Here is a 26,234-nt window from a genome sequence, read left to right on the forward strand (position 1 = left end):
CAATTAAAAAAAAAAAAAACAAGAAACAGAATCTCACTTTATCACCCTCAGTAGAGCGCCATGGCGTCACAGCTCACAGCAACCTCCAACTCCTGGGCTTAGTTGATTCTCTTGCCTCAGCCTCCCGAGTAGCTGGGACTATAGGCGCTGCCACAACGCCTGGCTATTTTTGGTTGCAGTTTTCATTGTTGTTTACCTGGCCCAGGCCAGGCTCAAACCCAGAATCCACCAGCCTCGGTGTATGTGGCCAGCACCCTACTCACTGAGCAACGGGCACCGAGCCTCCTTTTATTTTTTGAAAGAGTCTCACTCAGTCACCCTGGGGTTGAGTGCCATGGCATAATAGTTCACAGCAACCTCAAACTCTTGGGCTCAAGCAATCCTCTTATCTCAGCTTCCTGAGTAGCTGGGACTGCAAGCACTCACCACAACACCCAGCTAACTTTTCTATTTTTAGTAGAGACGGGGTCTCGCTTTGCAGGCTGGTTTCAAACCAGCTCAGAGCTCAGGCTCCCATAGTGGTAGGATTACAGGCTTGAGCTACTGTACCAGAATGGTTACCACTATCTTAAAGCCAAAAGCCAGGTAACACTTGCAAAGCTATAAATATACAAAATTGTAAGTATGTAGATATTTGTTGTAAGATGTGAAGTCACACTCTAACAACAAAACAAGCCAGATATGGGTCGGTGCCTGTGGCTCAAGTGGCTAAGGCGCCAGCCACATACACCTGAGCTGGCAGGTTCGAATCCAGCCCAGGCCCACCAAACAACAATGACAGCTGCAACCAAAAAATAGCCAGGCATTATGGCGGGCTCCTGTAGTCCCAGCTACTCAGGAGGCTGAGGCAGAGAATCACTTAAGCCCAGGAGTTTGAGATTGCTGTGAGCTATGACGGCACCGCACTCTACCAAGGGTGAAAAAGTGAGACTCTTGTCTCAAAAAAAAAAAAAAAAAAAAAAAAATTTTTTTTTTCACAATCTCTTTTTTTTTTGGTTGCAGTTTGGCCAGGGCCGGGTTTGAACCCGTCACCCTCGACATATGGGGCCGGCGCCCCACCGACTGAGCCACAGGCAAGGCCCTTTTCACAATCTCTTAATAGAAATGAAACCAAGGGCAAAATGAACCTCTCTGGAAATTAGCTAACTGATACAAGTGGCACAGCTTATCCTTAAAAGACAGGAGGGGTTGTTTTTTTTTTTTGGGGGGGGGGGTTATTTGTTAATTTCAGGTTAATGTGAGGTACAAACAACCAGGTTACAATATTTGAATCTGTTAGGAAAAGGAAGGAGTTTTGAAGAAGTAATGGTTAAAGAATATAAAACTTTAGTTATGTAAGATAAGTATGTTGTGGGAATCTACGATACAGCATAGTGCCTACAGTTAACAACACTATATTGTACACTTAAAACTGCTAAGAAGGTAGATCTCACAGAAGTGATTCTTAGCCCTCAAGAAAACAAAACACCCACACACACAAAAATAATAAAAGCAGCAGGAGGAAACTGTGGGAGATAACAGAAATGCTTATGCTTTCATGGTTGTGATAGTTTCATGAGTATACACTTATCCTCAAACTCGTCATGATGTATACATTAAATATATATTAAATTATATGTCAATCATACCACCAATAACCTCAATAAGTAGTTTAAAAAGAGAAAGCTTACTTTTATTAAACATTATTACAGGAGTTTTTTTTTCTAAATGAGAATCTTCAAAGGCATTTTTTCAGATATTAAAAGAGTAATTTGTGTGTTAGAACATTTTTTTAAATCCTTTAAAAGTCAATTTTGAACAATAACTTTTTTCCTAAATAAAGCAAATGAAAAATCACTTAAAAATAATGAAGATTGACATTTTAAAACTCCAGGCTCTAAGAAAGTCCTGACCTAAATTGAGCCAAACGTGTGCAATTTATATAATATACAGATAGTATTTCTAAAAGTCTCTGAGAAATAACTATTAGTATCCCTTATTCTGTTAGTTAGGGACATATGGTTATTAATAACAATGAAAGAGGCTCTACTTTAGTTGAAAAGAAAGAACTTGAAGACAATCTAATGCCAGTCATAAGACCTCATAGCACAAGACCTAGTCAGCCCCAAATGTTCAAATAGAAGAAAAAAGGCCTATTAATATCCAGTGATGACAGAAAGCAGTTCAATCTTTCTCCACACCCAAGTGACTTAGAAAAATTATACCTATATCCATTAACCTCTCAGTGGATCAGTCAGATAATACCTAACTTTGGGGGAACCAATCCACACATTCATCAACTAAACTAGGCTATACCATCAGATTCCCTTGACCAAAGATACAACTCTAGTTCTATGATGCCAGCCACTGAAAGATCAAATAGCAAGCAGTACTGTAACTGGGGTAGCCATCTGGCCCTGTAGTCTACACTATACCACACTCTACACTAGTAGGCCAAGAAAGCAAGTCTATAAACAGAAGAATAAAAATGGAGCACAGTCATAGTGAAATGCAGTGAGGAAAGGCTAAGTAGCTTCATGAGAAATAAAAGAAGCAAGAGCCTTAGTTTCCTAGATTTCTAATTTTAGTCTTGTAAGACCAGACTAAACTTAATTTTTTTGTACTCACATGCCTACAAGATCAACTATTAAACTATTTGATATCTAAAAATTGAGGGTTTTTTACTCCAAAATATGAACTAAACCCAGTGAAAATCAACCAGGAGCTCAGTAAATAGGGCCCTGTTAAAGAAGAAGCCTAAGAGACAAAGATAAAAATCTTTATCCTAAACTTAGGTAGAAAGAATTTAAGAAGATGAGACACCTCTAAAAAATACAAGTCTTTATTGATCAGACACTTACAGAATTATAATCTTCTCCCTGGACTCTAGCTGAAACATATAACCTGGGGTCCAACTTATTTTCATGCTGATCAAAAGGTGTTTCCAAAGATTTAAGATAATAAACTTATTGGGCAGCACCTGTGGCTCAGTGACTAGTGCACCGGCCCCATATACCAAGGGTAGTGGGTTCAAACCAGGTCCCAGCCAAACTGCAACAACAACAAAAAAATAGCTGGGCATCTAGCCAGGCATTGTGGTGGGTGCCTATAGTCCCAGCTACTTGAGAGGCTGAGGCAAGAGAATCACCTAAGCTCAAGAACTGGAGGTTGCTGTGAGCTGTGACCCCACAGCATTCTACCAAGCATGACAAAGTAAGACACTGTCACAAAAAAAAAGAAAAGAAAAAATAGCCGGGCGTTGTGGTGAGTACCTGTGGTCCCAGCTACTCGGGAGGCTGAGGCAAGAGAATAGCCTAAGCCCAAGAGCTGGAGGTTGCTGTGAGCTGTAATGCCACAGCACTCTACCAAGGCAACAAAGTGAGACTCTATCTCTTTAAAAAAAAAAAAAAAAGGCTCAGCGCCTGTGGTTCCAGCGGCTAAGGCACCACCCATACACCTGAGCTGGTGGGTTAGCATCCAGCCTGGACCTGCCAAACAACAATGACAACTACAACCAAAAAATAGCTGGGCGTTGTGGCAGGCACCCTGTAGTCCCAGCTACTTGGGAGGTGAGGCAGGAGAATCACTTGAGGCCAAGAGTCAGAGGTTGCTGTGAGCTGTGATACCCCGGCACTCTACCCAGGGTGACAGCTTCAAGCTCTGTCTCAAAAAAAAGATAATAAGCTTATGGCCTTGTGCGGTGGCTCACACCTATAATACTAGCACTCTGGGAGGCCAAGGTGGGTAGACTGCTTGAGCTCACAAGTTCGAAACCAGTCGGAGCAAAAGTGAGACCCCCCGTCTCCACTAAAAATAGAAAAATTGAGGCAAGAGGAGCACTTGAGCCCAAGTTGGAGGTTGCTGTGAGCTATGCCCATTCTACCCAGGGCAACAGCTTGAGACACTGTATCAAACAACAACAAAAAAAAGATAATAAGCTTACTTTCTGAAATAAGATTATAAGTTTAAAATGTTCATTTTTTACTATTTTCTCTCCCTAAGCTTTTCTTTCTTTCTTTTTTTTTTTTGAGACAGAGCCTCAAGCTGTTGCCCTGGGTAGAGTGCCGTAGCATCACAGCTCACAGCAACCTCAAACTCCTGGGCTCAAGCGAGTCTCCTGTCTCCACCTCCCAAGTAGCTGGGACTACAGGTGACCGCCACAACGCCCAGCTATTTTTTGGTTGCAGCCGTCATTGATGTTTGGTAGGCCCAGGCTGCATTCGAACCCGCCAGCTCAGGTGTATGTGGCTGGCGCCTTAGCCGCTTGAGCCACAGGCGCCGAGCCTGTCCCTAAGCTTTTCCTCTGCCCCTTGCTATGTCCTTTCCTTTCCCTTGAATAGGTGATCCAGAGACAACTTCAGATCTACCTAGTATCATTTAAATATTTTCAAAGAGCCCCGAAATAATCCTTAAATAATAAGAGATTGCATAGAAGATATGATGTCTGACCTCCTATAGAATGCTAATTCCAGAGTCTGAATGAATGAGCTCCAAAAAGATTTAACAAAATACAAGATACACCTGTATATGTTACAATATGCACAATGGCAATTCAAAATTTAAAAGCTGTCGTATAAAACATGTAAGTTAAAACCACAGTGACAGCCAGACCTCCCTGAATCAGCTGAGTGATATCATTTGTGGCTCAGAAAAACATACCAACACGTGTTGTCAGGCAATCTAGTAAATCACTTTTACAATGATGTAATGGGAGAGAAGCTTTAAAATCTCTTTTAAAATAATAAAAAACAATTTAAAAATAAATAAATAAATAATACACATGTTAAAAAAATTGTGTTTGGCTATTTCTCATATTTAATTCTCTTTTTTTTTTTTTTGAGACAGAGTCTCACTATGTCACCCTCAGTAAAGTGCCATGACGTCACAGCTCACAGCAACCTCAAACTCTTGGGCTTAAGCAATTCTGTTGCCTCAGCCTCCCAAGTAGCTGGGACTACAGATGCCCACCACACACCTGGCTATTTTGTTGTTGTTGTTGTTGTTGTTGTCACTGTTGTTTGGCAGGCCCGGGCGGGGCTTGAATCCACCAGTCCCAGTGTATGTGGCCAGCTCCTTAGCCTCTCATATTTAATTCTTATCTTCCATTGTATGAAAAAAGAGAGACTAATTTTAACTTCTTTTTTATTTTTTTCCTTTTTTTTTTTGAGACAGAGTCTCACTTTATTGCCTTTGGTAGAATGCCGCAGCGTCACAGCTCAGAGCAACCTCCAACTCCTGGGCTTAGGCAATTCTCTTGACTCAGCCTCCTGAGTAGCTGGGACTACAGGTGCCCGCCACAACACCCAGCTATTTTGTTGTTGTTGTTGTTGTTGTTGCAGTTTGGCCAGGGCCAGGTTTGAACCCGCCACCCTCAGTATATGGGGCCGGCGCCCTACCCACTGAGCCACAGGCACCGCCCTAATTTTAACTTCTTAGGTACCTCCATTCTCCTCAAATGCAGACCAAGTATATTGCTATATTTCATTTTGAAAGGTTGAATCTTAGGAGAAGATAATGGAGAAGCAATTAGTTTCAAATACAAAATCACATTAATGTACACAGCTATGATTTAATAATAAAAAAATCAAATACAAAATTGTAATTACTGTTACTGATGCCTCTGTACTATCATGTGATTGATTAGTACTGAATAATTTTTAGGAGTGGAGGTGGGAGGAGAGGAACTAAATGAAAACATTATAAAGCACTAACTAAAGGGTTAAAATTGTAAACAGACAGATGGAAAAGAGCTACCATAAAGAAACAGGAAAGGGAATGGTAACTAGTTCAAAATAATGCTGAAGATCAACCAAAATAGGAAGGCTCTTATCCATCTCTAGTAGTTTCAAGTACAATAATTAGAGATTATCCATTTGTAGAAATACCTCAAGATTAAAATTATATGAAGCCCCTTAGGATGTATATGTACATTGTTGTTTAACTTTATTTTTCTCGAGCTATTCATTTAAAGAGACAAAGAGGGACACCTCAAGTATGCTAAGTGATTTTAAAGTCTCTGATCAAATCAGAGGTTAAGCCATGATATCCAATAGCCCACTTACCATGAAAATCTGCACCCAACTTCTTAGAAGCCATTTAGAACCTGAAAAAGAACAAAACATTTCTTAGGTGCATGATACCTTCCAGGAATATAAAGGAATAACTACACATAAGAAAACTGAGACTAAAAAAAAGAAACCAGAAGAGCAGGGGTTCTAGTACTAATATAGTCTTCCCTTCTCACTCCCCAAATCACAAAAAAGAAGGAAGAATAAAGGGAAAATGAGGGGTTTTCTGTTTTGTTTTGTTTTGTTAGAGGCAGGGTCTCACTACTTTACATAGGCTGGCCTTGAATTCCTGGGCTCAAGTGATCCTCCCACCTCAGCATCCCTAGTAGTTGGGACTATAGGAACGCGCCCTACCCAGTTTTGCAAAAAGTACATATACCCTCCCCCAAAAAAGTATACATATCCATCACACTGAAATTAGATAAAACAGAATTGTCTGAGGATATTTTAACCTACCCTAGTAGAATGAAATTTTGAAAATGCAAAAATTCCAAATAACTTAACAAATTATATAGTTGTACCAAAGTCTATTAACATGCTTTCTGCCTGATAAGAGATCTTTACAATGATGTATGATCACCAACAATGAATTTCTTCTCAATATAAAAGAAAAAAATAAGTCAAGGTAAATTGGTTTATATACCATAGGTTACCTTTGAAAGAAAAAAAAAGAATGAAACATCAGTTGAAAATGCAAATTCAAACTTTTTTTAATATTATATATATATATATATTTTTTTTTTTTTTTTTTTTTGGAGACAGAGTTTTTTTTGTTTTTTTTTTTGGCCAGGGCTGGGTTTGAACCCACCACCTCCAGCATATGGGACCGGCGCCCCACTCCTTGAGCCACAGGCGCCACCCGGAGACAGAGTTTTACTTTGTCACCCTCGGTAAAGTGCTGTAGCATCACAGCTCACAGCAACCTCTAACTCTTGGGCTTAGGTGATTCTCTTGCCTCAGCCTCCAGAGTAGCTGGGACTACAGGCACCCACCACAATGCCCGGCTATTTTTGTTGCAGTTGTCACTGCTGTTTAAGCTGACCCAGAACGGGTTCAAACAGGCCACCCTTTGTATGTGGGGCCGGCACCTACCCACTGAGCCACAGATGCTGCCCTAATATTATATTTAAATGGTAAAATATTTTCTAAACATAGCAGAAACAGAGCAAGCCTAAAACTGTTTGTTTGTTTGTTTGTTTGTTTTTAAGCCAGAATCTCAAGACGTTGCCCTGGGTAGAGTGCTGTACCATCACAGCTCACAGCAACCTCAAACTCTTAGGCTTAAGTGATTCTCTTGCCTCATCCTCCCAAGTAGCTGGGACTACAGGAGCCCATAACAATGCCCGGCTATTTTTTGTTGCAGTTGTCATTGCTGTTTAGCCGGCCCAGGCCAGGTTCAAACCCGCCACCCTCAGTGTATGTGGCTGGCGGTATAACCACTGTGCTACAGGCACCAAGCCAAAGACATTTCCTAGGGATATTGCCCTATCTCATTTTATGACCCAATATATCTATCTGTCCTACAACAGCCAGAAAGTCATACCATAATATTAGCAAAAGGCATACATTTATACTGATGTTCAGTGACCCCAGGAATGTATATGCATACTTTTCGTGATATCCAACACCACACTTAAGCAAAAAAAGTCCTCATAAAATCAGCATTCAGTCCACAGCTTGGACACTCCTAGTTTAAAGTGTCAACAGCAAATAATTATCATAGCATTTCCATTACTCACAGAAAGTTACTGGTTAACGGCTGTAAACCTGACCACAACATTAAGTAGAAAACAAGGGCTGTGCTCACCCCTTTAAGATTAGATAGTATTACATAAAAGGTACTTTCAAACTTCAAAAGAAATAAACTGTATGGGCGGCGCCTGTGGCTCAGTGAGCAGGGCGCCGGCCCCATATACAGAGGGTGGCAGGTTCAAACCCGGCCCCGGCCAAACTGCAACAAAAAAATAGCCGGGCATTGTGGCGGGTGCCTGTAGTCCCAGCTACTCGGGAGGCTGAGGCAGGAGAATCGCCTAGGCCCAGGAGTTGGAGGTTGCTGTGAGCTGTGTGACGCCACGGCACTCTACCGAGGGCGATAAAGTGAAACTCTGTCTCTACAAAAAAATAAAAAAAAAAAGAAATAAACTGTATTTTCAAATTTGTGAAAAGAAAAAACTGGGAAGGAAATATAGGTTGATTATCTCTAATCTGAAACTATGAAATCTGAAATGCTAAAAAATCTGAAACCTGGGTGGCACCTGTGGCTCAAAGGAGGAGTAGGGCACCGGCCCCCTATGCCAGAGGTGGCGGATTCAAACCCAGCCCAGGGCCAAAAACTGCAAGAAAAAAAAAAAATCTGAAACCTTTTTGAGCATGGACCTGACACTCAAAGGAAATTCTCATTGGGGCATTAAAGATGTCAGAGTTTCAGCTCAGCACCTGTAGCACGATGGTTATGGTGCGAGGCACATAAACAGAGGGTGGCAGGTTCGAACCTGGCCAAAGCCAGCTAAACAACAATGACAACTGCAACAGCAACAACAAAAAAAATACCTGGTATTGTGGCAGGCCCCTGTAGTCCCAGCTATTTAGGAGGCTGAGGCAAGAGAATCGCTTAAGCCCAAGAGTTGGAGGTTGCTGTGAGCTGTGACGCCACAGCACTCTACCAAGTGCAACATAGTGAGACTCTCAGAAAAAAGAAAAAGATTTCAGAGTTTCATTGAAAATGGGAAAAAAACTTAAAAATATTTTGTATCACATGAAAGTTATATGGAATTCAAATTTCAGTATTCATAAATAAACTTTATGGGTGCACACCCATTCTTACCTATTGAAAGAAAAGGAAGGAAGGAAGTCAGGGAGAGAAGGAGGGAAGATTGATTTCAGAGTTTCATATCAGGTATCCGGAATAGTAAGTATAACGCAAATATTCTAAAATCCAAAATACTTCTAGTTCCAAGAATGTCAGATAAGGGATACTACACAAAAAACATTAATAATGGTAGGACTAGGCTCGGTGCCTGTAGCTCAAGTGGCTAAGGTGCCAGCTACATACACCAGAGCTGGCGGGTTCGAACCCAGCCCGGATCTGCCAAACAACAATGACAACTACAACCAAAAAATAGGCAGGTCTTGTGGTGGGCACCTGTAGTCCCAGGTACTTGGGAGACTGAGGCAAGAGAATCACTTAAGCCAGGAGTTGGAGGTTGCTGTGAGCTGTGATGCCACAGCACCCTACCCAGGGTGACAGCTCGAGGCTCTATCTCAAAAAAAAAAAAAAAAAAAATGGTAGGACTAGAAATAATTCATAAGATTTTTCTGTTTCTGAACATTCTATGGCAAAATGCGTTAATTTTATTATTTCTTTTAAAGCTTGACTTTTAAAGATTCAATTTTCCTGCATAATGTAGACATGGACTATTCTGGTTGATAATGCTAGTTAATGGAGAATTAAAATAATACAGTGTTTGGATCATCAGTGTTGGTCAAATTTCCAAAGGACCAACAAACCATAATGGAAAATGCTTTAAACTTTTTATACGTGCAAAAGACATTTTATAGATTCATACAGGGATGCAGGGTCACAGGCAGGTGAACAGCCAGTATAAAACTTGTGTTATCTATGGGGCCATTCATAGGATGGGTAAGCCATAATGACTCCATTCTCCAACTGGCCAAGGGTGACAGCATCATCAAAGAACTCTTGACTGGAGAGAATCATGGACATGGAATATCTGTCATAAGTAAACCTCCCCACCTCCAAAAAAATTAGAGAATAGAATAGTAGTCATCAGAAGCAAGGGAGAAGTTAGTCAACAGGTATAAAATTACAGTTATAAAGAAGGAGTAAATTCTAGCATTCTCTTGTACAAACAGGTAACTATAATTAACAACAATATATTATATACTTCAAAACAGCCAGGCATGATGGCTCATGCCTGTAATCCTGGCACGTGGGGAGGCAGGATTGCTTGAGGCCAGGAATTTCAAGAACAGCCTATACAACACAGCTGAGATCCCATCTCTACAAAAAATAATTTTTTTTTAAATTAGCTGAGCATGGAGGTATATGCTTCTAAGTTCCAGCTTCTTGGGAGGCTGAGGTGGGAGGACTACTTGAGCCTAGGAATTTGAAATTACAGGGAGGGATAATAACAGTGAGACTGCACACCATAGTCTGGCTGACAGAAGGAGACCCTGTCTTTAAAAATAAATAAATTAGTTAGAAGAGAAGACTCTGAATATTGTCACAAGAAGGAAATGATAAATGTTTTGAGGTGATGGATTCACTCATTACCCTGATTTCATCACTACACAATGTACACTTGTATTGAAACATTACATTACATGTACAATTATTTAGAGTTAATTAAAAATAAACCAAAATGGTTTTTTTGTTTCACTTTTTTTTTTAGAGACAGGATCTTGCTTTTGCTCAGGCTGGTCTCGAACTCCTGAGCTAAAGCAATCCACCCGCTTCAGCCTCCCAGAGTGCTAGGATTACAGGCATGAGCCACTGTGCCAAAAGCTCAACCAGAAGTGGTCCACAGAATGGGAGAAAATATTTGCAAATTAAATATCTGACTAAGGGATTTATATCTAGAATATATAAAGAACTTCACAACTCATTAATAAAAAGACAAATAAGGCTGGGGAGCGGGAAAGGGGGTTGTTGTACTCTCAACTAATAGGCACAATGTAAGGGTACATGGCACACCTCCTGAGAGAAGGGCACAAATACAGCTTGGCCTCTACATAACAAATGCAAACAATGTAACCTAATCATTTGTATCCTCATATTAATCTGAAATTTAAAAAAAAGACAAATAACTCAATTACAAATACCAAAGGGTTTGAATAGTCATTTCTCCAAAGATATACAAACAGTCAAAAAGTACAAGAAAAGATTCTCCTTATCTTTAGTCATCAGGGAAATAGAAATCAAAACCACAAGAGTTCTACATATAGACAGAGACAGCACATTTTCAATGTGCTAAATGCCATTGGATGGTTAATTTTAAGGCATATTACCCTGACCTTAAATTAAAAAAAAAAAGCATAATGATATGGCATTCACAATCAACAAGAATGCCTACTAGCTTAGTCCGTAGGGTGCCAGCCACATACACGGAGGCTACCAAAAAAAAAAAAAATAGCCGGGTGTTGTGGTGGGTGCCTGTAGTCCCAGCTACATGGGAGGCTGAGGCAAGAGAATCACTTAAGGCCGAGAGTCTGAGATTGCTGTGAGCTATGACCCCACAGCATTCTACCAAGCGCAACAAAGTGAGACTCCATCTCAAGGGAAAAGAAAAAAAAAGAAGAATGGCTATCATCAAAAGGAGAAAATTACAAGTGTGAGAAGCACGTGGAGAAATTAAAACCTTATATACTGCTAGTGGGAAAGTAAAATAGAGTAACCACTTTAGAAAACAGTCCAGCAGTTCCCCTTCTAGAACTATAGAATTTGTTAAATATAGTTATCATATGACTCAGCAATTCCTCTTCTAGATATATACCCAAGAGAAAAAGGATGTCCACACAAAAAATTATATAAGAATATTCACAGGAACATCATTCATAATAGTTAAAATGTGGAAACTACCCAAATGTCATCAACAGATGAATGAAATAAGTAAAATGTGATATATCTACTCAATGCACCATCAGTCAACCATAGTTATCTATCAGTCAGATATATCCATAAAAAGGAATGAAGGCTCAACACATGCTACATACATAATGAACTTCCAAAATATAGTTCTAGGAAGCCAGGCACAGTGGCTCACGCCCATAATCCTAGCACTCCAAGAGGGGATTGCCTGAGCTCAGGAAGGAGTTCCAGACCAGCCTGAGCAAGAGTGAGACCCTGCCTCTAAAAATTAGCCAGGTATTGTGGCAGGCACCTGTAGTCCCAGCTGCCAGGGAGGCTAGGCAAGAGCAATGCTTAAGCCCAAGAGTTTGATGTTGCTGTGAGCTATGACCACACAGCACTCTACCAAGGGCAACAAAAGTGAGACTCAGTCTCAAAAAATATATATATGTATTATTCTAAGTAAAAAGACAGACACAAAAGGTCACATATATTATGTGATTCCAATTACATGAGGTATCCAGAAAGACTAAATCTATAGAAACAAAAAACATATTGGAAGTTGTCAGGGGCAGTGTGCAGGGGGATGCTTACTCAATAAATTGTTTTTAAAAACGAAATAGCAAGGAAAAAAAGGAACAAAATAAAAAAGAGGCAGCAGCGAGGAGTTCTGGTGGAAAGACCCCGGAGATGGGCGTCAACAACCTCTGAGTCTAAAAATCAAAACAGCAACAAACAAATAGACAGAAGACCAATAGGGGAGTGTGAGTATGAGGGAGGTAGTACTTTAAAGTATGCCTATAATCTTCAACAAAGGAAATTTTCTGTTACATAAGGAACAATAAATGAAAATTAAACTATAGGCGGTGCCTGTGGCTCAGTGAGTGGGGCACCAGCCCCATATTGCTGATGGTGATGGGTTCAAATCCAGCCTGGGCCCGCCAAACAACGACGGCTGCAACCAAAAAAAATAGCCAGGTGTTGTGGCGGGCGCCTGTGGTCCCAGCAACTTGGGAGGCAGAGGCAGGAGAATGGCCTGAGCCCAGGAGTTGGAGGTTGCTGTAAGCTGTGATGCCATGACACTCTACCCAGGGCAACAGCTTGAGGCTCTGTCTCCAAAAAAAAAAAAAAATTCAATTACTGACCAAAGACATCTAACAACAAAAACAGATGGTACACCAGCGGTGCATCTTACAAGGGTATATGTGAAACTTGGTAAACGGTCTGTGAAGCTAGTAAATGATGCCCCATGATCATATCAATGTACACAGCTATGATTTAATAAAAAAAAAACAGATGGTGAAAGAAGTAACAAAAAGAGAACTTCAAGGAGAGATGGAGGAGCCAGAGAGAAAAAGGAAGAGGAGATGGTCTAAAGAAAGGAAAAAGGGATTTATAAAGGAGGTAGAGGAAGGAAGGCAGGAATATCAGACCAAAAGAATAAAAATAGGGCCAGGCCCTTTCATACGTGGAAGACAAAGCCCAAGGGCAATTTCATTTTCAATTTCTTCCCTTTCACATATCAATTACTATTACATGAAATGAAATCACACTCTACAGTTTCCCAATACAAAACAGCAATTTGATACTTCAATGAGCGATCGCAGAGTCACATTTCTACAATAATATCGATAATCATGAATTTCCCAAGATACAAATTAATCTAGGAAATTCTGATTTACTGGGGAGAAAAAATGGCTGTGGAAATGATCACATTTCAAGTCTGAAGACAAAATTAACAGCCACACAGCTCACACCAACATATACATGTGTAACTGTTATCAATATGTCAATACATATTGACAACAAAGAGAAAAATACTCAAAGAGAAAAATAACCTTTTTCTTTCTTCTCCTAGGTCTCAGAGACATTTTGGAGCCTTAGTTCATTCATCAGGAAATAAAGGTAGTAGGCTGAGGGGCGGCGCCTGTGGCTCAGTGAGTAGGGCGCCGGCCCCATATACCGAGGGTGGTGGGTTCAAACCCAGCCCCGGCCGAACTGCAACAGAAAAATAGCCAGGCGTTGTGGCGGGCATCTGTAGTCCCAGCTGCTCGGGAGGCTGAAGCAAGAGAATCACATAAGCCCAAGAGCTAGAGGTTGCTGTGAGCCGTGTGACGCCACGGCACTCTACCGAGGGCAGTAAAGTGAGACTCTGCCTCTACAAAAAAAAAAAAAAAAAAGTAGTAGGCTGAAAAAAATAAGACGACTCTAAACAGACTATAAATCCATAATGGGAGAATAAAATGAAGGAAAAATACTCATGTTCCCAAACTAAATATTCAGTATTCAAGATAAGTGATACCATCATTTATTACATACACATCAACTTTTTTTTTTTTTTTTTTTACACATCAACTTTTTAAAAATGTCTTTATTGATAACATACAAAGCTGGCAGGGCGGCGCCTGTGGCTCAAAGGGGTAGGGCGCCAGCCCCATATGCCGGAGGTGGCGGGTTCAAACCCAGCCCCAGCCAAAAACTGCAAAAAAAAAAAAATTGGCAATCATATGTTAATCCTCTCTCCTTGTTTACCTTACTACTGATCCATGAAATCCACAGGTCTAGAAACCATCTTCCTATACCACATATAAAATAACCTCAAATGATTCTCATTACAAAAAAAAATTTTTTAAATACTTTCATATACTGCCTGACAAGCAGCAAGAAGTCAACAAAGGTTGGTAAATTAAATGTAACTTTCAGGATTGGTGCCCATAGCACAGTGGTTACAGCACCAGCCACATACACTGAGGCTGGTGGGTTCAAACCCAACCCAGGCCAGCTGAACAACAATGACCACTACAATAAAAAAATAGCACCTGTAGTCCCAGCTACTTGGGAGGCTGGGGCAAGTGAATCACGTAAGCCAAAGAGTTAGAGGTTGCTGTGAACTGTGACACCATGGCACTTTACCAAGGGTAACATAGTAAGACAACTAAATAAATACAAAGGGTGGCAGGTTCGAACCCAGCCCTGGCCAAACTGCAAAAAAAAAATAGCCAGGCATTATGGCGGGCGCCTGTAGTCCCAGCTACTCGGGAGACTGAGGCAAGAGAATCGCCTAAGCCCAGGAGTTGGAGGTTGCTGTGAGTTGTGATGCTATGGCACTCTACAAAGGGCAACAAAGTGAAACTCTGTCTCAAGAAAAAAAGACAACCTGCAAACACCCAGATAGATCTCGGTTACAGATTTCATAAAGGTATAATAGGTCTTTTGCTTTATTAACAACAAAGGAAGTAATGCATGATGAAGAGCTAACAGTTATTAAGTGCCCAAATAACACAAAATTGCCACTGATAAAGCAAAGTCTATAGAAAATAAAAGAATCAGGCAGTGGCCGGGTGCGGTGGCTCACACCTGTAATCCCATCCCTTGGCAGGCCAAGGCGAGTAGATTGCCTGAGCTTGCAGGTTATAGACCAGCCTGAGCCAGAGCAAGATCTCATCTCTAAAAATAGCCGGGCATTGTGGTGGGTGCCTGTAGTTCCAGCTATGTGGCAAGAGGATCACTTGAACTCAAGAGTTTGAGGTTGCTATGAACTAAGACACCATGGCACTCTACCAAGGGTGACCAAGTGAGACTCTGTCTTTAAAAAAAAAAAAAAAAGGATCAGGGAGGACTACATAATTAACCTAATTTAGATCTAATGTTGACCTAATTTATATTATATCTAAATCACCCTGAAAACAGGATATATCTTTTAAAATACCCATAGAACACTTTACAAACCCTGAGTAAATATTAGGCCACAAAGAAAACCATAATAAGTATCCAAAGTCAGAAATAGTGCAATCAATGGTCAAAAGACTGAAAAAATTGAAATCAACTATATCAAAAAACAAAAAGTCCTTCTGCCTGAATTTTTAAACTGTCTCTTAAAGAACTCATGGATCAAAAACAGAACCAAAAATAAAACTGCAAATGATAACAAAAATGAAAATACTGCACTTGACAATTTACAACATACAGTGAAAGCAGTACACAGAGGAAAATTCACAGCAGAAGGCACAGGGTCTTAAGATTAAAACCAACTAGGCTCAGGACCGGTAGCTCGGTGGATAGGGCACTGGCCACATACACAGGGGCTGTTGGATTCAAATCCAGCCCACGCCTGCTAAACAACAATGACAACTACAACAACAACAAAATAATCAGGCATTGTGACAGGCACCTATAGTCCCAGCTACTTGGGAGGCTGAGGCAAGAGAATCGCTTGAGCCCAAGAGTTTGAGATTGCTGTGAGCTGTGATGCCACAGCACTCTAGCAAGGGCAACACAGTGAGACTCTGTCTCAAAAACAATAATAAAATAGGACGGCACCTGTGGCTTAGTGGGTAGGGCGCCAGCCCCATATACCAAGGGTAGTGGGTTCAAACCCAGCCCTGGCCAAATTGCAATAAAAAAATAGCCAGGTGTTGTGGTGGGCACCTGTAGTCCCAGCCACTCGGGAGGCTGAGGGAAGAGAATCACCTGAGCCCAGCAGTTGGAGGTTGTTGTGAGCTGTGTGACATCACGGCACTCTACCGAGGGCAATAAAGTGAGACTCTGTCTCTACAAACGAAAATTAAAATAATAATCATAATCAAATAAACTAGACACAGTGGGTCACACCTGAAATCCCGGTGCTACTGGAGGCCAAGGCAGGGGGAACACTTGGGCCCAGTAGCTCAAAACACGTGGGCAACACAGTGAAACTCTGTCTCTATTAAAAAAGTAATAATAAGCCAGGCATGGTGGTAGACACCTACAGCCCTAGCTCACTGGAGGCTAAGACAATAGCCTGCTTGAATCCAGGAGTTTGAAGTTACAGTGAGCTATGTCATGCCAGTGCACTCCAGCCAAGGTGACAGAACAAGACCCTGTGCCCAAAAGGGAAAAAAAAAGCACCTATGGGAAACACAGGTAAAAATAGCAATAAAAACATAAGCAGGAAATAACTAAAAATGAGAAAAACGAATCAAGATCTAGTTTGTTGTACAATAAACTAATTAATAAAAAAGGGAAAAAATTAAACATGCAAAATAGAGAAAATTAAAGTAGCTCTAAGGATATTGCTTGTTAACCACTTGCAAATACATCCAAGAACTGGGCAAGGCTCAGCGCCTGTAGCTAAATCAGCTAAGGCACCAGCCACATACACCTGAGCTGGCAGGTTCGAATCCAGCCTTCCCCAGCAAAACGACGACAGCTGCAACCAAAAAAAAAATAGTCGGGCCTTGTGGCAGGCACCTGCAGTCCCAGCTACTGGGGAGGCGGAGGCAAGAGAATTGCTCAAGCCTAGGAGTTAGAGGTTGCTTTGAGCTGTGATGCCACAGCGCTCTACCCAGGGCGACGGCTTGAGGCTCTGTCTCAAGAAAAAAGAACTGGGCAAAAAGAATGATCTTCTAGGAAAACATTAATTATCAAAACTGAACCCAGAAGAGGCAGAAATCATAAAAAGATCTGTCACCACAAAGAAAACAGAAAGAAATGCCAAAGAATTCTTGTCACCCAAAAGAAATGTTATCTCCAGTGAGATTTTAATGGTTCCAAAACACAGAAAAGGATGGAAATGTCTTATTTTTAAAAATGTTTTTGGCTCAGCACCCCTAGCACAGTGGTTACAGTGCCAAGAGTGGCGGGTTCAAACCCAGCCTGGGCCAGCTAAATAAAAATGATAACTGCAACGAAATAATAGCTGAGCATTGTGGCGGGCGCCTGTAGTCCCAGCTACTTGGGAGGCTGAGGCAAGAGAATTGCTTAAGCCCAAGAGTTTGAGGTTTCTGTGAGCTGTGACGCCATAGCACTCTACCCAGGGCAACAGCTTGAGACTTTGTCTCAAAAAAAAGAAAAATCTGAGGCCAAAGAAGAGAACTCTTCTGAAAAATCTCACATATGAATATAGTCATGAAAATCCTCAAAATAAAAAGTGCCAACCAAATTTAGCAGAATATAGAACCACGTGTAATTTTTCCACATAGATGAAATAGTTCAACAGTAGGAAATCTATTGATATAATTCACCATATATTAATAAATTGAAGAAGAAAGCTCATATGGCAATCTCCTTGACACAAGTTTAAAAAGAAAAAAAAAAAAAAAAAAGAATCCTTTCTCAATACTACCAGAACATGGTGACTAGTGGGGAAACTATATAATGATTCCTACTAGGGAGAAAACCAAGACAAAGATGTCCATCATCATCACAATTGCATAACACTGTTATTTAAGTTATTTAATATTAGACAAGAGAAATAAAAAGTATAAAAAAATCAGAAAATAAACTTTCTCAGAAAAACCCTGTTATAAATAAAAGAAATACAACAAAGTATTTCTAGACACATAATTAATCTTCTGAAATAAATAGCTTTCATGTATGTAATCACCAGATATACAGTATGTAATGGAAATATAGGATATACTATGGGGGTAAGAACTAAGAATAACCTTAAAACATAAATGGAGAAAAAATAAAGCTCTACTGAAAGACACAAAAGAGGGCAGTACCTATGGCTCAAGGAGTAGGGCATGGGCCCCATATACAAGAGGTGGCGGGTTCAAACCTGACCCGGCCAACAAAAAAAAAGGAAGGGAAGGGAAGGGAGGGAAAGGAAGAGAGGGAAAGGAAGAGAGGGAGGGAGGAAGAAAGAAAGAAAGACACAAAAGACAACTGCTACAATTAGAAAAACAGATGATGCCGGGCGTGGTGGCTCACGCCTGTAATCCTAGCACTCTGGGAGGCTGAGGCAGGTGGATTGCTTGAGCTCACGAGTTCGAGACCAGCCTGAGCAAAAGCGAGACCTATCTCTACTAAACTTAGAAAAAGAGAGGCAAAGGCGGCGCCTGTGGCTCAAAGGAATAGGACCCCAGCCCCATATGCTGGAGGTGGCGGGTTCAAACCCAGCCCCGGCCAAAAAACCCAAAAAAAAAGAAAGAAAGAAAGAAAAACAGAGGCAAGAGGTTCGCTTGAGCCCAAGAATTGGAGGTTGCTGTGAGCTGTGACACCACAGCACTTTACCCAGGGCAAAGAGCTTGAGACTCTGTCTCAAAAAAAAAAAGATAATCAGATTAGACATTCAACATCATTAAGATCAACTCTAAGTTGTGCTATAAATTTAGTGTGACCCAAATAAAAACTGGAGTCTTATTTTTTTAACTAGAAGAGCTGACTCTAAAGCCAACCCCACCAAAAAAATTCTAACGAAAATAATGAAAGGAGACTAGCCCATCAGATATTAAAATATTTATTAAAACACACAACACTGGCCAGGCGCAATGGCTCATGCCTGTAATCCAAACACTCTGGGAGGCCAAGAAGGGAAGATCGCTAGAGCTCAGGAGTTCAAGACCAACCTGAGCAAGAGTGAGACCACCATCTCTACCAAAAATAGAAAATTAGCCAGGCATGATGTCAGGCACATGTAGTCCTAGCTACTGTGGAAGCTAAGGCAGGAAGAACTCCTGTTTGAGATTACTGTGAGCTAGGCTGATGCCATGGCATTCTAGCCTGGGCAACAGAGTATAAGACTCTGTCTCAAAAATTAAATTAATTAAAAATAAAAGAGCCGGGTGCCATGGCTCATGCCTGTTAATCCCAGCGCTTACGAGGCCAAGGCAGGTACATTGCCTGAGCTCCCCCACCCCCAACTTGGTTAGTTCCAGACCAGCCTGAGCCAGAGCAAGACCTCCTCTCTAAAAACAGCTGGGAGTTGTGGCGGGTGCCTGTTGTCCCAGTTACTTGGGACGCTGAGACAAGAGAATCACTTAAGCCCAAGTGTCTGGGGTTGCTGTGAGCTGTGACACCACAGCACTCTACCGAGAGTGACAAGGTGAGACTCTAGTTAATTCTATTCAAAGGTTCCAAGGAAAGAAAGGTAAAGCAATGTAAAGAAAGAAAGAAAAGAAGGAAATGGAGGGAAAGAAGGCAAGAAGTCAGGAAGGAGGAAGGGGAGGAAAGGGAAGGGAAGGGAAGAAAGAAGGAAAGGGAAAAGAGGAAGCAAGGAAGGAAAAGAAGGGGAAAGCAAGAAAGGGAAGAAAGAAAAGAAAGGAATGGAAGGAAGGAGGGAGGAAGAAAGAAAGGAACGGAAAGGAAGGAAGGAAAGAATGGAAGGAAAAAAGAAACAAAAAAAAAAAATTCTAGCTAATTCAGAAAGAGGTCAAGAAAAATCCAGATGGCTCGGCACCTGTAGCACAGTGGTCACCGTGCCAGCGCATCCAAACCCAGCCCTGGCCAGCTAAAACAACAATGACAACTGCAACAAAAAATAGTTATGTGTTGTGGTGGGTACCTGTAGTCCCAGCTACTTGGGAGGCTGGGGCAAGAGAATCACTGAAGCCCAAGAGTTTGAGGCTGCTGTGAGCTGTGACACCATGACAGTCTACTGAAGGCGACATAGTGGGACTCCATCTCAAAAAAAAACAAGAAAAGAAGGAAAAATCCAGACTAAGATTTTCCTTAACTCAAGGCTCCTCTTAATCCTCTAAGCATCTATCACAGTGACTAATGTTAGGAGGGGTGGATTTTCTTTTTTTTTGAGACAAAGTCTCACTATGTCGCCCTCAGTAGACTGTCATGGTGTCACAGTTCACAGCAGCCTCCCTGGTGTCACAATTCACAGCAGCTTCAAACTCTTGAGCTTCAGTGATTCTCTTGCCCCAGCCTCCCAAGTAGCTGGGACTACAGGCACTTGCCACAATGCCCGGCTATTTTTTGGTTGCAGTTGTCATTGTTTAGTAGGCCCAGGCGAGGCTCAAACCTATCAGCCCTGGTGTATGTGGCTAGCACCGTAAACATTGAGCTACGGGCATCAAGCCAGGAGGGGTGGCTTTTCATATCCTCTTGCTCTCTCCCCTCAAACTTTCTAAAAATACATAAAAGTTGGGGGTGGGGGAAGGGGAGAGAGAGAAAGAAGGAAGGAGGGCTGGAGAAAGAAAGGAAGTGCAGAGAGAGGGAAGAAGGAAGGGAGGTGGAGCTTTGGTGTGTGCCACACCTTTTGGAGGCAAGACATGATTATAAGAGGGACTTTACCTAACAAATGCAATCAGTGTAACCTGGTTTCTTGTACCCTCAATGAATCCCCAACAATAAAAATACATAATAGAGGGCGTGTGGCTCAGTGAGTAGGGCGCTGGCCCCACATGCCGAAGGTGGCGGGTTCGGACCCGGCCCGGCCAAACTGCAACAGAAAAATAGCCAGGCGTTGTGGCGGGCGCCTGTAGTCCCAGCTGCTCAGGAGGCTGAGGCAGGAGAATTGCGTAAGCCCAAGAGTTAGAGGTTGCTGTGAGCCGTGTGACGCCACGGCACTCTACCCGAGGGCGGTACAGTGAGACTCTGTCTCTACAAAAAAAAAAAAATACATAATAGATATACAAATACTATATAACTAATAATTCTGTAACTAATAATTCTAATATGTAATTTTCAAATACTAATAGACAGAACAATGCCCTTAAAATAAAAAGAAATAAAACAATAATCCTTGTAGTTATTGATATACAAGCCCTATTCATAACGTTAAGAACAGGAAACAATTGAATAGTTGTGAATAAGTCAGAATGACACAAAAGCATTAGTCAATTAGGAATTTCAAGCCAGCATTTTAGCCATTCATTCATTTACAATTCATTTAAAATATTTTCTTCAATGTGAGTTAGAGTTTAGTAAGAGTACAAAGTTCTCAAGAAGAAATCTAACCATGAGCCTATCAATTTAATTTTTCTGTGAATAAACACTGAATGGGAAAAATAACTTCAAGAAGGTGTTGAACCAAAAAGTTATCTTCAAAAAAAATCACATCACAACTCACAGCAGAAGGCAAGAGAGACAAGAGTATCCTAGTTAAACACTTGTGTTCTAGTTCTAGTTCTCCCCTAAATTCAGGATGATTTAACGCCAATCAAAAACTCTGAAAGAAAAAACTTCCAGGACTTCTTTCATAAAACGAGAGCATGGATGTAAATGATTTCTAGAATTCTTTTCAGAATTAAAATAGATTATTTTCTAACTACACAGAGTTAATTGGTTTTTATATTCACATATATACTCATATTCTTAGTTACAAGGGCACTTAAACACATCCAATCACTGAGTCAATGACTCAGTGTGTATACACAGTCCATACCCACTTTTATAATGAAGAAAATGCTTATTACTATTTGACACTAATAATAACATTTCATTCTTCAAGTAACTAATACAATACTACCTGGTTAATTTTTTTTTTTCTTTTGAGACAAAGTCTTACTATGTCACCCTCGGTAGAGTAATGTGGCATCACAGCTCACAGCAACCTCAAACTCTTGGGCTTAAGCGATTCTCTTTGCCTCAGCCTCCCAAGTAGCTGGGACTATAGGCACCCGCCATAACCCCCAGCTATTTTTTTGTTGCAACTGTCATTGTTGGTTAGCTGATCCGGGCTGGATTAGAACCTGCCAGCCTCGGTGCTTGTGGCTGGCACCGTAACCATTTTGCTAGGGCACCAAGCCTAACTGGTTAATTTTAAAACACAAAGAAGTTAACTATCATACCAGAGGCTATTAATCTGATCTGAAAGAAATAATCACAAACATAATTTTTCTGATCTTGCAGCAGTCTTCAACCTCAGTGGGTTACATCTTTCTGTTTCTATCATATGAAATTTGACTAATTTTTCCCATGGAAACAATTATGTACCAGAGTCTATTCACCAAATTTAAGTGCTCAAAACGCCAGGAATACTGAAGAAGACCAAGAGACAAACTGTATAAAGATGGTTTCACAAAGTGTTAAAAATCTGTGGGTCAAGGGAAAGGGTTCTTAAGTAATTTCATAGGCAAAAAAAAAAATTTATGAATAGATGTTTTTATTTAAAGTTATATCAAATCTTAAGAAACCGATTATTACTATTTTATTTAACCTATGTCAACACACAAAAAGGAAACAAATATATCCTTGTAGTTTGTAATTTTACAAAAGATATGTTTATTGTCTGTCTTCCTCACTAGCACTTAAGCCGGCAGTTCTCAACCTGTGGGTCACGACTCACAGGAACTGTATTAAAGGGCCATAGCCTTAGGAAGGTTGAGAACCACTGATTAAGAATTACAAGGACTGGGCGGTGCCTGTGGCTCAAAGAAGTAGGGCGCTGGCCCCATATACCAGAGGTGGCGAGTTCAAACCTAGCCCCGGCCAAAAAAACTGCAAAAAAAAAGAACATAAGGACAATAATCACTTCTGATTTTATTCACTACTTCACCAAGCAAAGTGCCTTGGCCACAGCAATGCTCAGTAAATACCCACTGAATGAATGCTGGTACATTCCAAGTTATTCATAGGAGATCAACATAATACTGATACCAAAATTTACAAGGACGGGAGAAAAAAGGAAAACCAAAATAATAGAAGTTGATATATTTGTTTATTATTTATATTTTATATATTCCCAAATTCTAATTAAAATAGTGGCAAATTACATTAAACAGCAAAATCCTGAGTAAGAAACTTTCAAGAAAATTTACTCAGTTTCCTTCAACACAAAATTTAAGAAAAAAAGTAAGATGAAAAGGGTAGTTCAAGAGGCTAAGGCGCCAGCCACATACACCAAGCTGGCAGGTTCGAATCCAGCCGGGGCCACCAAACAACAATGACAACTACAACCAAAAAATAGCCGGGTGTTTTGGCAGGTGCCTGCAGTCCCAGCTACTCAGGAGGCTGAGGCAAGAGAATCGCTTAAGCCCAGGAGGTGGAGGTTGCTGTGAGCTATGATACCACAGCAGCCCTACCCGGGGCAACAACTTGAGGCTCTGTCTCCAAAAAAAATAAAGAAAAGGCAATCTATAAAAATTTAAAATTAGTGTAAGAGATAATCTCAAGTAATAACAACACATAGACCTTATTTGAATAACAAGCCAAATCAACTGGAGAAAAAGAAGAGATAAAATTATTGAGAAAATATGAACAGTAACTGGATGTTTTGATAACATTAAAGAATAAATGCTGATTTTGTTTCATAATGGTATTGTACTTGTTACCTTTCAGAAATGCACAAAAATTAATTTACAGATGAAACTATATACCTGGGAGAGAATATATAAAATAATTATGGAGCAGGTATGTATATTAAATAAAATATGTAATTCTTGGGGTTAATCTACTTTTATAAGTTTGGAAATTTCTAAAATAAAGAACTAAAACAAAAAGATGTTAATGTTATAGTGCAAAATGAAAGAGGTTACAAAATAATCAATTCAAAGTTTTAAAACTGCATACAAAGTTAACTCATTATTGCGACCATCATAACAATAATTTGAAGAATCAGCATTAATAGAGCCAGGCGCAGTGGGTGGCTCACGCCTGTAATTCTAGCACTGTGGGAGGCCAAGGTGGGTGGACTGCTTGAACTCAAGAGCTCCAGACCAGCCTGAGCCAGAGCAAGACCTCATCTCTAAAAAAAAAAAAATCCAGGCATTGTGGCGGGTGCCGGTAGCCCCAGCTACCTGAAAGGCAGAGGTAATCACTTCAGCCCAGGAGTTTAAAGTTGCTGTGAGCTGTGATGCCACAGCACTCTACCGAGGGTGAGACTGTCTCAAAAAGAAAAAAAAAAAAAAAAGAACCAACATTAGTAGATGGTAAAACTAAAAACCAGTGGGTGAAAGTTCCATAAGAGTAAAAGGATACTTATGGGCTCCGTGCCTGTAGCTCAAGTGGCTAGGGCGCCAGCCACACACACCAGAACTGGCAGGTTCAAATCCAGCCCGGGTATGCCAAACAACAATGACAACTACAACCAAAAAATAGCCAGGTGTTGTGGTGGGCACCTGTAGTCCCAGCTACTTGGGAGGCTCAGGCAAGAGAATCATTTAAGCCCAGGAGTTTGAAGTTGCTGTGAGCAATGATGCCACAGCATTCCACCAGGGCAACAGCTTGAGATTCTGGCTCAAAAAAAAAAAAAAAAAGGATACTTACGTAATTTCAAAGAATCTCTTCACAATATATTTATTAGTTTGTGATAGAAAAAAATAGTAACTTTATCTTGGCAGGCACCACCTTAACCAAATAATCAAATTCAGCACCACCAGTAACAAAACAAAATGACATCACGTGCCTCCAGACATGATGTACTGAGAATACAACATCTCTGGTATTCAACCAATACAACCAACTTATATGGTATTCCCAATAAAAATGCATAAAGTGAATCTAATCATGAGGAATTATCACACAAACCCATCTTGAGGGGCAGTCTATGAAGTAAATGGCCTGTACTCTACAAATATGTCAAAGTCATGAGGCAAAGACTAAGAAACTTTCAGATTATAGGAGATAAAAGAGGCAAAGTAAGTAAAAGTAATGCATGATCCACAATGTCCTTTTGCTATAAAGACATTATTGGACAACTTGTGATTAAGTAATAATTTCCTAATTTTAATCATTAATATTATGGTATGTAAGAGAATGTCCTTGTTTTTAGGCAGCACACACTGTAAAGAGTATTTAATAGGCCATCATATTGATAACACGCATTCAAGCAGTTCAGGAAAAAAATGCATATATAATGATAGATGGATGACGTAGTGGGGGAGAGAAATATGAATGTAAAATACAGGCTCAGTGCCCGTAGCTCAGTGGTTAAGGCATCAGCCACATGCACCAGGGTTGGTGGGTTTGAACCCAGCCCAGGCCTGCTAAACAACAATGACGACAACAACAAAAAAATAGCCAGGCAGACTTGTAATCCCAGCTACTTGGGAGGCTGAGGCAAGACAACTGCTTAAGCCCAAGAGTTTGAGGTTACTGTGAGCTGTGATGCCAATTCTACTGATACTGAGGGCAACATAGTGAGACTCTGTCTAAAAAAGAAAAAAAAATTTTAAACACAATCCTTTGTACTATTATTGCTACTTTTCTGATAAATGTGAAATTATATCAAGCTAAAAAGAAGTGAACCATGTATTTATATGATTGTACATTCACGACCAACAGAAAAAATCCATACCAATCTATTAAGATGATTAGCTTTAAAAATGAGGGTAAAAAGGCTTTAGCTTGATACTTTCCACGTTTTTATAGTTTTGATTTGTTACAGTGTAAATATTTATTCATGGATTTTAAAAAATTAACTCTTAGCTCAGCACCTATAGCTGAGCAGTTGGGGCACCAGCCACATACACAGAGGCTGGCGAGTTCAAGCCCCGCCCAGGCCTGCTAAATAACAACTGCACAGCAACACCACCACCAACAACAAAAAAAAACATAGCTGGGCATTATGGTGGGTACTTGTAGTCCCAGCTACTCGAGAGGCTGAGGCAAGAGAATCACTTAAGACCAAGTGTTTGAGGTTACTGTGAGCTGTGATGCCACATTCTACTGACGGCAACACAGTGAGACTCTGTCTCACCAAAAAAAAAAAAAAAAAATTAACTCTTGAGCTCAAGTGGTCCTCTTGCCAAAGGCTCCGGAGCAGCTGGGACTATTGGCACCCACCACAATGCCCAGCTAATTTTTCTATTTTTAGTAGAGACAGGGTCTCTCTCTTGCTCAGGCTAGTCTCCAACTTCTGAGCTCAAGCAATCCAACAACCTTGGCCTCCCAGAGCGCTAAGATTATAGGCATTAGCCATCACACCCGGCCTCTAACTTTTGTTT

The 26,234-nt window shown here is 40.7% G+C and overlaps 1 protein-coding gene across 2 annotated transcripts in view; it reads right to left on the bottom strand.

The window, feature by feature from the left end:
* The window catches only part of UBAP1 (ubiquitin associated protein 1), a 72,055-nt gene that overhangs the window by 24,967 nt on the left and 20,854 nt on the right, over positions 1-26,234 (bottom strand). For both annotated transcript variants that reach the window (XM_053570480.1, XM_053570491.1), the window contains exon 2: positions 6,042-6,082. In XM_053570480.1, coding sequence (XP_053426455.1) covers positions 6,042-6,075 — 34 coding nt within the window. In that variant the 5' untranslated portion in view covers positions 6,076-6,082. The remainder of the gene's footprint in view (positions 1-6,041; positions 6,083-26,234) is intronic.

The sequence above is a fragment of the Nycticebus coucang genome, chromosome 2 (assembly GCF_027406575.1).
Source record: "Nycticebus coucang isolate mNycCou1 chromosome 2, mNycCou1.pri, whole genome shotgun sequence".
NCBI lineage: Eukaryota > Metazoa > Chordata > Mammalia > Primates > Lorisidae > Nycticebus > Nycticebus coucang.